The sequence below is a fragment of the Lissotriton vulgaris genome, chromosome 2_2 (assembly GCF_964263255.1).
Source record: "Lissotriton vulgaris chromosome 2_2, aLisVul1.2, whole genome shotgun sequence".
Classification (NCBI taxonomy): domain Eukaryota; kingdom Metazoa; phylum Chordata; class Amphibia; order Caudata; family Salamandridae; genus Lissotriton; species Lissotriton vulgaris.
Genome location: NC_141688.1, coordinates 216,542,164 through 216,556,307, shown reverse-complemented (window position 1 = coordinate 216,556,307; position 14,144 = coordinate 216,542,164). Strand labels below are relative to the sequence as shown.

The window sequence follows — 14,144 nt, the reverse complement described above, 5'->3', positions numbered from 1 at the left end:
CGCACCGCGCAGGCGCAAAATCAGCGCCGCACAGGCGCGGCGAGCGGGACGTGACGGAACTGTTCCGTCACCATGAAAGCAGCCCACCCGAGGGGCGTGACGGAATGGTTCCGTCACAAGCGTGGGAGGGCTTAATTATAAAAAAATTTAAACTTACGTCCTGCGCCACCACAGCTTCCCGCCATCCGGTCCTGCGTTTTCGAATTCCGGCTGTAGCCCTACGCGGCATGCAGCTGCCTACATAGAGAAAAGGGGAGAGTGGGCAGTCCTGCTCGTGGGCAGGGTGGAGTGGCTTGCCCACTGTTGTGCATACTGACTGTTTGGTCTTCCCCCCTCCTCTCGAGAAGGACTGCCCACCCCCAAACAGGCACTTCTGCTTTCCCGCACCGCGAGAAAGCAGTTAGGCGACGCCAACTGAGCTTTACCCCTTTACCTTAAGCATCTTCAAAATGTTGTAGCAACACATTCTTTAGGTAGTCCTCTGTCAAGAGGAGTTCCATAAATCAGGCAGCACCAGGTGTAGATGATGAAGTATTTGAACATCATACCAACAAGATTTGCTGACGTAAAGTCACAAATAGGGGAGCTCCCTACTGCTTTTCGGGGCGGGGTTCAGGGCTGTAAGCGAGGCTACGAGACCGATGCATCCCAAGCCTCGTGGAATAAATTAAAGTAACAGACACAGAAGAATGAGGCACACCCTGGAGATGCTCGAAATGCGTGCAGCCAGGAGGACAATGTTTTTTTTAAACCAGCACAGCTCAAGTGCAGTGCAGTTTAAAAAGTGCCCCAACAGTGGAAGGAAACAGTACTTCGGTGGGGAAACAGATAAGCGTAGCAATCGAGGAACAAAACAGAAACAAGCATTTGTAATTGCAGGAAACTGTGCTACAGCTAATAGAAATGAAGGAAAAGTACATGGCAGGCATAGGAACCAATGAAAAGCTTAGGAGGAGGTCTTTGAGCCCCTTTTAAGATTATATCGAATACAATAAATTGCACAAGTGAAATCTAAAAATGGTGCCCTTATCAGCATTTAGCCTCTTACTTTCTTGTATTCCATGTAGCTTAGTATCTATAATCCAGTCTTTGTACCTTTCAAACTCCATCACACCAACCATAATTAGACATTAATACCTTGGAAAGGAATTGTATCTTTTCAGGTGAAGATTGGCATAGTTTGTATCTTTAAAGAGGAAGCATTCTCATTACAGTTTACTTAGGCTTTTAGTCACTGAAGATCTTCGGGTATTAGTTCTTTAGGTTGACATGCTTAATATAGTCTGTCAAGCAGCGAAACATATTTATTCAAATGTGTTGTAGTACAGCAAGGAAGGCACATTTCATTAACCATGAACAATATTGCTACATTATCAAGGTCTAGCTTCTAGGTATCAAAATCTACATCTAAGTAGGGTACTAGTTAAATGCGCATCTACAGGCCGGGTCTAGCCATGTGCACAGTGGGCGATGCCACACGGCCCCATATTAGTGGACCACCAGGGGAGCCCACAACATCTTTCTGGCTTTGCCAGGTAATGTGCTCTTCAGAGAAGCCCTAAAGCCTTTGGGGCACCTGAGGCCTGTCGGACAGAATCTGATTATTGTAGTGCGTCCTGAAACAAGTCACCCAGGGCCTTCTGCAGGGCCGGACTGGGAACCACGCAAAGTGCTCGGGCCAGTCCCCCATCCCCACTCGTGGGAGTTGGAAGTGTCACCGAGTTCTTTGCCAGGGCCGGTTTTCGGCCGATTTTACAGCTATGCCTCTAAAAACGGCTGTGTAACAAAAACAGCCCCCACCCGTGAGGTGCACCGGGGTATTCCCCTGTGCCTGCTATGGCCAGTCTGGCACTGGCCTTCAGTGAAGTGTGCAAAGCTATGCCGAGACAGAGTCACATTACACACATCTCTTCCCCTCCGCGTCCACCACATGCCCTGTCTGTCCTGTCGCTGAAAGTTCTGTTGTGCAGAGAGAGAATCATTCACATATTTAGTCTTGAGTAAGGCCCAAGCTCACATGTAACTCACCTTTTACCATCTTGGTGCTTTATTAACAGGCCTGAGAGAGTGTATTTGTCGTCAGCCTCTGCTAGTGAAAGAAAGTGACGACTGGATACCAGTAGAGGGACCTAAGGTGAGAAGATAAAAGGAGAAGAAGGAGAGCTAGAAAGAACTTGAGGAGAGAGTAGTATTTGCAGTTCTGAAAAATAGGATAGAGGCTAAAGAGAGATTGTTGTGGAGAAAACCAAGGATAGAAAGAGGTGAAATGTTAAACAAAACATAGAGAAAGAATATGTAAGGATGGTAAACAGGTGAGGGGAGGGATCGAAGAACACGGGAGAATGGCAATAAGAAAAGAGGCAAAAATGAGCATACAGGGGCAATAGAGATAGGGAAAGTTAGAAGAAACAAGGGTAAAGAACAGAAATGGTCATAAGATAAGGGTGAAGGAGAGGGGTGAGGCTAGGACAAAGGTAAACAAGAGTTTTCTGACGAGAGAAGAGGGAGAAAGAAACGGTGGTGGAAAAGAGTTAAGAGAAAAAAGGAAAAAAGACCATGAAGGGAAATAAAAACAAAGAACCTGAGACAGAAAATAGTGTCTAGGGCTAAGACATTCGGAGAGGAAGGAGAAATAAGAGATTTTGTATTATATGAGGATGAGAAACATCACTAACAGTCGTCAACAGGTACTCCAAAAAATCATCTGATAATATCCGAGACACATTGTGACATAATTTATTAGATGGGCCACATTAGATTTAGATGAATGCCGCACGTTTGAGACTGTAGGTGTATGTTTTACTTCTAACGTCAAGACAGTTTTTCAAAGCTCATCTATCATGACGCCTCGTTAAATTCTTTTGTCATAGAAAATCATTTATTTACTGTATAAATCTGGTATGTTGGCACAGTCAGGTATGGAGTTTAAGATCAAATCTCCAAATGTTTCAGCATGTGATCTAAAGTTTACACAACTCCTCTTCTACAATATCTGCTACTAGCTTCATCCTAGTCTCCCGAAGCGCAGCCAGCAGTTCTGCCACGTTGGCATTAGCACCTTTCCTTTTCTGCCACTCTTTGAGAGACTGCATCAATTGTTCACGCATTTGCAGGGGATAATCAGCGATGATCCCATCAAGTCTGGTCTCTGGGACTTTTAGTCGGCGAATCAGATTTCTCCAGTCTCTTCCAACATTATCACATATAACATGAAAAGCAGCAGCCAATTGTTCTGAAAGGGAAAAGATATATATGTACATTAGTGGTGTTTCCTAAAATCAAAATGCGAAGGAATATCCCTTCATTTAATCTCTTTGGGTTTTTTTTAACAGGGTTCTCCTTTTATTTAAAAAAATAAGTTTAGAATGAAAGATTAATGAGGCCATTTAAACTAAGCCTACAACAAGCTTAGTCTAAATGGCACAATGGACAACAATGTTTGCACTAGTAGCTGCTGGAGCTCCAGGACAAATTGTGAGAGCTCAAGTTTTGGACAATATACTTTCAAACAGCCTGTCAAAGCATGTTTTAAAATGTAGAAATATTGCATGAAAAATGGGTTGAAGTAATTACCCATTTTATATCACATAACTCCTAATCATACCCCAAAAGACACCCAAACCCTGCTGCAAATGCCTATTCTAAGCAGTGTTCTTAATATTCTTATACCTTCACATCACAGATAATAAAAAATGTATCCTGTACTTTCAATCATTAACTTTGCCTCATGGCGCGTTCATCCTGGCTTTCTTCCAAGGTTATGATAAGATGAGTTACTAGTATACATTTGGTTGTATTGGTATTTAACTTACATTTACTACTTAAAATCCTTTTGGTATGTCATGAGTGAAAAGTGAGGAGTACATAATCGAGCGAATGATGAAGAATATAGGGTAGTACATTGCAAGGTCTTTTGTATAGTTTGATTTGATGTAAATTTATAAAGCCTAGCATTTACCCATTGGCATCAAGGCGCTGTAGTCATGGTTATCCGATAATGATAAGTGTCAGACAAACCATCCTTCTCAGTCTAAAGGGCTGTCAAGATAGTATAAAGCCAAGTCTTGAGTGCCTTTCTAAAAGGCAGATGTGCCATGATTTTCGTCAGAGATTGAGGAAGCGAGTTCCAGAGTCTACCCGCAGCCATAGAGTAGGTTTTAACCTCCCATCTCTTCTTCCAATCCCTGGGCACAGTGACCATAATGCGCCGGGATGAGCGAAGATTTCTGCCTGGGATGTACAGATGAAAGATATCTTTAATCCCAGCTGGTATTGGAAGATAGAGAGCCTTATGTACAATACAAATGGCTTTGAACATAATGAGCTTTCTGATGGAAAGCCAATGCAAATCACACAACCCAGGAGCAGCTGACTGGTGCTTAGGAATGTCAAGAATAGCTCTTGCCAGCACATTCTGAACATACCTGAAGTTTTGCCTGGACACTGGTATTAGAATCCAAGTAAAGGGAATTGCAATAGTCCAATCAAACATGACCCACGCAAGAGTGACCTGCTTTCGCACCGCCAAAGGGGAAAAAAGGAAAGATTTTCTTCAGCTTCCTCATAATCCAAGAGCAGGTCACAACAGTGCGACTGGCCTGTTCATTCAGAAAGAGTTAAATGCCCAGGATCAACGGAACTGGAATCGGGGGAGGGAGGAGTGCCTTTTCAGCCACCACTTACTAGTGCAAATCGAGGTTTGCATCCCAAAGAGCAACTCCTCGCTTTACTACCGAGTTGAGTTTAAGGACATGTCTTGTCATTCAATAAGCTACCGTACACATATATTGAGACAAATTATCTGCTGTAGCAGCAGTTTTCCTGTCAATCGACACAATAATCTGGGTGTGGTCAGTGCAGGAGGTCACTTACATCCCAGACGCGAATAATGGCAGCAAGTGGGGATACATGCAGATTAAATATTGTATGGTTCAGAGAGGAGCTCTGTGCCACTCCACAAGACAGGGAAAAACATCTGAATAGAAAGGATTTAACAATACCCTCTGAGAGCCATCATTGAGGCAGAATAACAGTAGGGACAGTGCACGTTCTGTAATGCCCAGATCTTGTACAAAGACCTGTGTCAGCCTTGTTGCTTTTGGTAATTATAGAATGTGGATCAGAGTGTTCCCCATTTACTCACTAAAAAGAAGCTCGGAGTGCACTGGGGAAACTCAGTTAACCTGAGGCGTAGCTGCTATCCACCTTACCAGCCCCCAACAGGCCTAAGGAGTCTAGAGATAGAGGGACAGCATCTCCCTGCCAGAGAAGGAGAGGGATGCCCCAAAATCTATTGCTACATGTTGATGTAAGCAAAGTGTTGATTTTGACTGGTGAGCACACTACCTTTCTGCACCAATTTTGGTGTTCTTCATTTCACTCTGATGCTTTGATGGTGGTATAGCACCTCCCTGGCTTATCAGCTAACCTGACTGAGAGAGACGTGTGGTCCAGAGCAAATGCTTTGTGTCTTGGCTTTGTACCTAATGTGAGTTTGGTTCCCTTCTAAGTGTAGATCCATGGCCCCAGAGTCTATAGTCTAAGGTATACGCAAATTAGAGGAATCCAGCTATCCTACAGACAGAGGGTGAATCCAGTAATGCTCTTTCCAGAACTGAGACGTTGTCCATTTACTTAACAGTTAAACTTGTCCAGCATTTAAGACGTTTTTCAAGAGCATGATAGGAGATAATGGGAGTAAAAAGATTTAACATTATAGGTTTTATGAAAAGGTATTCAATGCTTGTTTGTGGTCTTAACCACATGGCTGCTAGGCGTTTTCCCGTCCTGCGCTAAAAAATATAAAACACCATACATCATGACGAGCTGGCCTTGTCATCCGCGCACGGCAGGTAAGCGCCATGACGAGCCCAGCTCGTCATTAGCTTCGAAGGGGTTAATCTATGCCATAGACGAAGGAGGAGTATTAGACTGTTTTCGATGTGCAAATGTACAAGATAATCCATGAGTTTGGTCACAGGCGTTAGACAAAAATGTATATAGAATTGTGAGAGTTAAACGAATGTTGTAGGCGTGGTTACATTTTGCAAATGATGTAGCTTGTTTTAAGGAGAACGCTAAGAAGGAGTTAGGAGACTTATGTTTTAGCCAAGGGGCTGCAGCAATTAAGTGAGGAGTATGAGGCTAGTGACTAATATGTTATGGAAGGCATGACTGAAGGACTAGGGTTTGATGGTGGGTAGAGTTTTGGGGAGGGGTCAAGATGATTGATGTATCTTATTGCATTTATGAAGTCGCCTGATATTGTTGGGAGTACACCACACACATTCCCACACTGGCAATAAGCTATTAAATCAGTAGACTGCTGTTTGGTTGTGAGGGATCTTTAGAGTGGTGTGTGGGTCTGCAATGCTGCCACACTGTAGGCCCTTGGTAGCACACAACAACTTCCAATGGGTGCTCCAACATTACGCCGCTGTCAGTAACATGTACTGCAAGTTTAAAGAAGGAGCAGGCAAGGTAGAGGACATATATCGCCATCTCTCACTTCTTCACCACATAAAAACCATATGCTCATCGAACCACCCCAAAAAGACATGAAACTTTATCTTTACCCCCTCATTTATATTCCTCATACCAGGTCTTAAATTAATGGAGGCCACACCTCCTTGAAGTCATCCTTAAAAGGATACCAACAGAAAAAAAACACTTTCCTTCTCCCATACTACCATATATAAGGACAAATATCCCATCCAACCACATGTGTTTTAGGTCAAGCCCGGGCAGCGCATGCTCTCCTTTGCTGCATGCTGTATTGGAGTATGGAATAGAAGCATCGTCCCCTCTCCGTCAATATTTGTCTTTGGCTTGTGTCATTGCACATGGCTTTTTGTAAATGCTGACTTCTGATACATTAATAGTAGGTAGTCCCTCCTTAGTACCACCTGGTTTTACTTTGTAACATTTCATGAGAACTGGCCCTTTTACTTCTGTTGTCTTTAGTCTGTAGGCACTATTTTCTTTAATGGGGTTCTCCTAATGCAGACACGACATGTTTTCCTGCAACATTCGGCACGTCATGCGTGCTTTCACTTTCCAAGCAGCACGGGATAATGGCGGCCTCTTCTATGAATAGGTCTCACATTTACAAGAGTTTGTGTTATTGGCATTGTAAATGACAATGGCTTTTATTTATGTGTTAATTAGCAAAACAGATAAGTAAAAAGGCATTGTCATATACAATGCAAATTGCTTAAACTCCTGCAAATGCGAGACATATTGAATTGCCAATGCTTGTTTTGTCTGCCAAGTAGTCTTATTTTATACCATAATGTGATCTTCTTCTCTGGACAGCTGGGATGAATTGACAGTCAGTAGTTTGGGGGAATTCAGTACAGCACCATTGGCACTATACCTCCGGTTACCATCCGAGTTGTGGTAGAGGCAGATTACAATCTGTAATGAGGCTACCTCTGCTTGCACATTTCTTCCTCTGCTTGATCATGATGATCCTGCTTTTCCAGGTTTCAAGCCAACCAGGCAAGTGAAGAGGGAGCACAAGTACTTTCAATAATGTCACTCTTTCAGGTCAATTCTGATTCTGGCTGGTTTTTATTGGTGCGCTTTGCTACAAAGTGTGTTCTGCTGTGTTGATCATGGAGGGCAAGTATTCTTCTAGAATCTATTGGAATTTCCTGGATCCTAGTCATCTGATGATGAGTGGGAGGATTCGTAATAATCAGTTTGCCAGACCCTAGAGGGATTTAGGGTGATAAAGAGACTTTAAGGGAGAATTTGGGAGTGCCTACCAAATGGAAAAGACTCTTCAAGTAGTTCTATTCTCTTTACCCAATTTCATTAGCCTTCTCCTATATCCTTGCCTATCATTCCTGATTTTAAAGATTCCGTTTTAGAGGAGCGGCACACAATGGAGACAGCCACCATCCTCATTCCTTAACAGAAATGTATCCCATAGATTCAGACCGTCCTCTTTCTGTGTCTGTGGTTGAAATGCTTCTGAACTTGGCAGGCAGATTAATGGTAGTCACAAAGGATGCAGCTCTGGTTGACATAGAGGACAGGATGGTGGATGGGCCCCCACAAAAAGCCTATTCAAGATTTAACCAGCGCATGAAACCTTACACATATTCTTTTTGTCAGACTCTTTCTACTTCTTTACTGTTAGATAAAGACTGCAAATGTATTTGCTAGGCAATCATTACAGAAACGATTTTTGGTGCATCTTCTTTTGAGACACTAGCTATAACAGAAGTTTCTTCTGGAGTGGTCATTGCTGCTGGGTGTCATGTGTGGACGTGGGATTGGAAGGTGGAAGTTATTAAGAAATGTATTGTTTTTTGTCTTCCTTTCTTTGTCTGCTTTCTGGGCCCTAAATAGTTGATATTCTCTGCAACTCCTTAAAAAATAGAAAGCATCCCTTACCTTTTACTTTGGTTTCTGGGTTTCTAAAATCATCTAAATCTTCGTTTAGATCCAAGGTGTATTTCCATTGTAGCTATAGCTCTGCTCAGGTTCACTTCAGAGGGAGGGCAAGTTGTTTTAGAGTAAAGAAGTGAGAATCCTCATCTAAAGGTTCTTCAGATTCTTCAACTAAACATAAATATACCCGACTACTACATTTTGGACAATTAAAACGCTCAAGACTTATCTACTGTTCAAGATGGCTACCAAATCAAGTACTTCACGCTGCCTCCAGATTCTGGTCCCTACGTCACATCCCAGCCCACACACCAGAGAAGCAGGAGGTCCGCAAGTCAAGAAGTCAGGCTCTCTTGGGCAAGAGGCCCATCTCTCCTGTTCCCAAAGATGACCGATGAAAGGGAGTTTACTTTTTGTCTCTTCCCTTTTAGTTTGAGGCCCTTCCTTTCATTCTGAAATTTACCCAAAAGTGTCTTTCAATCTTCTGGCTCTGATGGTTACTCTCCTTCACAATATACTAGTCATCCAACTAAAGTTATATGACTGGCTTTTCCAAGGATATTCAAGAGACCAGTATTCAGTGAATGTGGTGTATGCTCTCAAGCTACTGGACTCCAAAGGTTTTCTGGTCGACATGAAACAATATAGGGAAGTACCTAGCAAACATCTCCAATTTATCAAGGCTCTGTTCCAGACAGTAATTGGAATGGTATCTGTGCTCTCAAACCATGGCGGTAAAGTGTATACATATTTGACGTCCGTGATGGCTCTCCATTCAGCTCCTGTTCAGAGATGGATTTGAAGCCAAGCGCTGATGACAAATTACTTTAACTTCTACAGAAGCCATTTAATCATTCTGTCCTAAATATTCTGTACCTTACTTCTTTTTCTTGCTATGTGATTCCCTCCTAGATCTCTATAATCTTTGTCATTCCGTGGGCCCATCCGCACCAGAATGGAGCATTGAGACACATTCTAAATTAGTGGAAACCAGCCACTTGCCTTTGTGAGTTCAGGGTTCCTGCAACACAGGTAACTGTACAGGAATCTCGCTCTGTACATTCCCAGTTACCTTAGAAAAGGGATTTCCCCTTGCAGCTCTGCAGCCAGTAATTCTGGCTCCACTGAATAAGGTTGCGGGGCAATAATAGAGTCTCTTTCAGCTCAGTACATAAGGAAGATGGAGAAGCTGGGAAATTTCCTTAACATGAAGGAGCTTAAGTCAACATAGTTCAGGGCAAGTTTACCTGTGTTTCTTATGAAATAAAGATGATTTTGCAATCCTGAGGTCAATAATGTTGTCCCTGTCTACTGTTCAAGGTTTTGAAAGTTTTGTTCCTGGATTTGAATGCCCTAATTAGTCTGCTGTGAAAGGGTGATCTCTTTGCCTTTCCTCTCTTCCCGGTAATGCTAAATCAATTCAATTCAATTTCAAAGCTTTATTCGACATTTTGTCATAAAAGCATTACCTCCCTAATCACCATACAATAAATACTACATCTAAAAAAAATCACAATAAAATAATTATTAAACAATTGACAGTCGAAAACACTATACAGATAAAACACTTGCTTATTTCATAAAATTTGATAAAACAATGTGGACATGATAGCCATATTTCATTATATCACATTACCTAACAAAGTGCGAGTGTGAATCACCCATGCCCAGCCAAGAAATGTTGCTACTAGATTTGAATGCCCTAATTAGTCTGCTGTGAAGGGGTGATCTCTTTGCCTTTCCTCTCTTCCCGGTAATGCTAAATCTAATTTCCTGTTTCTTGAGGTACCAGAGAATTATCCCCGGACCATTCTAGACCAGGAAGTCGCGGGTGTCCGAGCATCACTTTGAGCACTGACACTTATTACTTTACAAATAAAGCATTGCTTCTGATGTGCTTGTTCCCTATTCGGGCTCCTACCCATTACAGTTGTCTCGCTTGAGAATGTGCTTGTCACTGTGGAGATTGAATGATAGGATTATAGAATATGGGATTACCTGCAGTTGTGGTTCGTGAGTCCAGAAGGCTGTCTACTCATAAAATCTATAATCACCATTGGGCCTCCTTCAGAAATGATTATGTACTGCAGGTAATCTTGCATTCCCTAAGAGAGTTAGCTATTTTCGATATGTTGTATTTCTTTTTTTTCAGTATAACTAGCTTATTGCTGGTTTCTCACAGTACCTGTCTCTGTTGGTGGGGCACTACTCTCACCCCACAACTTACAATGTTACCCGCCGCGCATGCAGTAATCACATTATCCTTGTCCCTGACAGTACTCCTTTCTTCTCTACTCACAGTTGCTTTAATGTTCAGGTTTTGGCAGGGGCACCAGAAGGTGAGATAGCCTAAGGGCCATTATACAGGGCAGCAGAGGATTGGGAAAGGAATATACTTTTGTGCATCTCTTTAGCGTTTCTGCAGAGAGGCAGGGTCTCCTCTAAACCACGTCACAGGGTTAGGATGAGAAACTCAGAGTAATGGTGTGGACAACAATTTTCCCCTTCTGCAAACTACCCCACCACAAGTAAGCAAACTAGGATGTGGGAAACTGGCCATATCTGCCGCACTGGCCAGATCTGCCGACTCTGGTGCTAGGGATGGGGATCGGGTTTGAGTCTCGGCGTTGGCTCAACATCTTGTGATTCTGGGCAAATCACTTAGGGGCATCTCCGCTTTTTTGGCTTTAAAAGCCAAAGAAGCGGAGTTAAAATATTGCCCTATCAACAACAGGGTGCTAACATGCAAAATCGAATGTTAGCACCCATTTCCAATACGATTCCCTTTGGGCGTTCCAGAGCAAAATAATAGTAGAAATGTCGCTAAGCGACAGTTCTCCTTTTATGAAGCTTCACGCTAACCCTGTTAGAGACAAAAATAGAAGTACTATCCACGGTTAACGCTGCTTTTTTACGTCTGATAATTTTCAGACTTAGCCATGTAATCCAATGGGAGGTGGAATACATGGCTAAGAACACCCTGCCCTATCAGCAAGGTATCGCTGGTTGCAGTGCAATTATCGCTGGATTTCCAGCAATAATCACACTGTTTTCCAACTGACACTCGGATTCCTATCGCATTGGAGATATGCGTTGCTGATATCACGCTATCTCCACGATAGGAGGTTAAGTTAGGAGGCGATAATTATCCTAGAGCTAAGTGCGCTCAGCGATAATTATCGCCTGGCTTTGCTGATATGCCCCTTAATCCCCCCATGTTCATGGCCAGCGCCCGGACACCCTCATGGGTGATAAGTTGCATTTAATTTAAAAATCTAACTCTAACATCACTATAGATGGGCCACCTTCTTGCTGTCTATATATCATGTTGCACAAGAATGTTTTTTATTTATGATTGTTTTGTATGTTAATGCTTAGCACATAAAGCATTTTAACACATTCTGAGACAAAGAACGTGCCACTTAAAAATATATGACATTGTTCTGCATTCTGTCCACCAATTGTTATTTTTGCATTAAAAAATAAAAAAACAATAAACGATAAATATATATATATATAAAATATATTTTTTTAAAAAGCAGCCTACTTTCCATGACCATGGGAGTGCCTTCCCAGTGTTTTCCTGTGGTGGGAGTGTCTGCCTTTTTGCAGTATTCTCCATGTACTTGTGTTCGGTGCCCTTTTGTAACATGCACACAACACTTTGCCCTTGTAACACACGGTTGCTACCTCTCACATGTTTTTACCTTTGATACTTGCACAAGTGCCACCTTGCCTACATAACGCCTGTTCTTGTGCCTAGCACTTATTGCAGTATTATACCTCAAATTATACTCTGTTTTCTCTTATAACTGCACACTTGTCACTTTTCCTCGTGTGCACTTTTGACTACCTCATGTATTTTTGGTTGTTCACAATTTTTACTACCTCAAGTATTTTGTTTGCTCACAATTGTCACTATTACCTTTACTACCTCATGTATTTTTGTTTGCTCACAATTTTTACTACCTCAAGTATTTGGTTTGCTCACAATTGTCATTATTACCTTTACTACCTCATGTATTTTTGGTTGCTCACAATTTTTACTACCTCAAGTATTTGGTTTGCTCACAATTGTCATTATTACCTTTACTACCTCATGTATTTTTGGTTGCTCACAATTTTTACTACCTCATGTTTTCTGTTTGCTCACAATTGTCACTATTACCTTATGTAAGTAACGTATGTTTTAGTAATCTGCTCTTCTGTAATGTTTCTCATTATGTTTCATTTCTGTTCCTAATGTGAAGCGCTCTGACGCCTTCGGGTAAAGTCCGCGCTATATAAAAATGCATAAATAAATAAAAATACCTCTCTCCCGTGGATCCGGCTGGTCGCCAGCATCGTCGAATCCATTCTCTGTAAACGCGTCCAGCTGTTCCACCAGGTCCTCCCTTTTGATGTCACTCAGCAGTCGCCGCAGCCCGTCCAGGTGATCGAGCGAGACCTCCTTCATCTCGAGCAGGACCGTGAAGAGATCCACTCCGCTCTTCACGCTTTCCAACTTCCTTTTGCCGATTTTTTCCCGGCATAGGAATTTAAGTTCTTCGAGTTCTTTCTGGGATAAATTGATGGAGAATTTGTGCAGTAAAGATAAGAGCGAATCCATGATTTAAAAGAAAGTTCAAACTGAACCCTACAAAAACTTGTATAACCTGTACGACTTAGCAAAGGCCAGAATCCAGGCAAAATACCCTTTTCTTGGCTGTGTTTCTCGACAACGGCCCAAGCTACACAAACACGGTTTGTTATGCAAACCTCGTGAAGTTCTGTCTTAGTTTCGCTTTCGCTACGCTGCTTGATATCGAAAGTTTACTCGCAAGAGTAGAACGGCTTCTTGAAAACTCACAGAAAGGCAGGATGATTTTGACGCAGGGTAACCTCTCGAGGGGGCCACAAGAGAAGCGCATAAGGTCACAAGGTGACTGTTTCAAGAATCTGAGTACGGAAGGCGCTATACCAGGAAGTTCTGATGACGTCATCGTAGCTATTTTTCACCCTTCCCAAGTGACTGTTCTCTTGTACAGACAGCAGGTGGCAGCGCGAGATCACGTTCGGCGTGTCGAGCGGCGAGTTGTCCTCAAAAATAGGGAGACAGCGCTGCTCCCAACATTCTCAGAATATATTTTCACCCGCCCTTTCAAATTGCATTCCTGGAGCAATTTGTCATACGTCCGCCCATTTCTCCATTGAGAAAAGCAATAATAGGCAAAATACTTAAAATGTTGATCGCTTTCATCTAATAGACTGTTTAGATATTTGCCGTCTATTAATCCACTGGTTATGCTATGTTACTAATTTTTATAAAGCGCTTATTAGCCGCTTGCGGCACGTCGGCGCTAAAGTTGAAGTCGAGTAATCCACTGCAGTAAAAAAAAAGCCTTCTATAAAAGTAATCTTTCTAAGATTACGGCAGCAGGGTGCTCATTCTTCACTTGAAGTAAGATGGGCGGTGAGAGCGTCATAGCTGTCAAGTTTTCACGGTGCTTATGTGTGACATTTCCAAGTATTAAGTAAGCTTTGTGTGACATTTCAATTCCTTAGGTGTGACACTTTGAGTGACACTACTGCGAGTCAAGCAGACCAGGCATGTCCATGTTTTTATTTATTCTGTGTTTTATATAGCGTGAACATGAATATTAGGGTATCAGAGCGTTTCCCAATTCCATAACCAAGGACTTTCAATGGGAGGTTTGGCACAAACCTTTAAGCAACAGTAACAAGTGTAAATTATTAGATTGGGC

The 14,144-nt window shown here is 42.4% G+C and overlaps 1 protein-coding gene across 1 annotated transcript; it reads right to left on the bottom strand.

Moving 5' to 3' along the window:
* Positions 1 to 2,851: 2,851 nt before the first annotated feature.
* FADD (Fas associated via death domain) lies at positions 2,852 to 13,371 on the bottom strand. Its single transcript, XM_086959571.1, has 2 exons — positions 12,712 to 13,371; positions 2,852 to 3,232 (listed from the first exon to the last, which is right to left on the bottom strand). Exons 1-2 carry the CDS (start codon positions 13,007 to 13,009, stop codon positions 2,961 to 2,963), a joined length of 570 nt encoding a protein of 189 aa, XP_086815697.1. The 5' UTR covers positions 13,010 to 13,371; the 3' UTR covers positions 2,852 to 2,960.
* Positions 13,372 to 14,144: the final 773 nt, after the last annotated feature.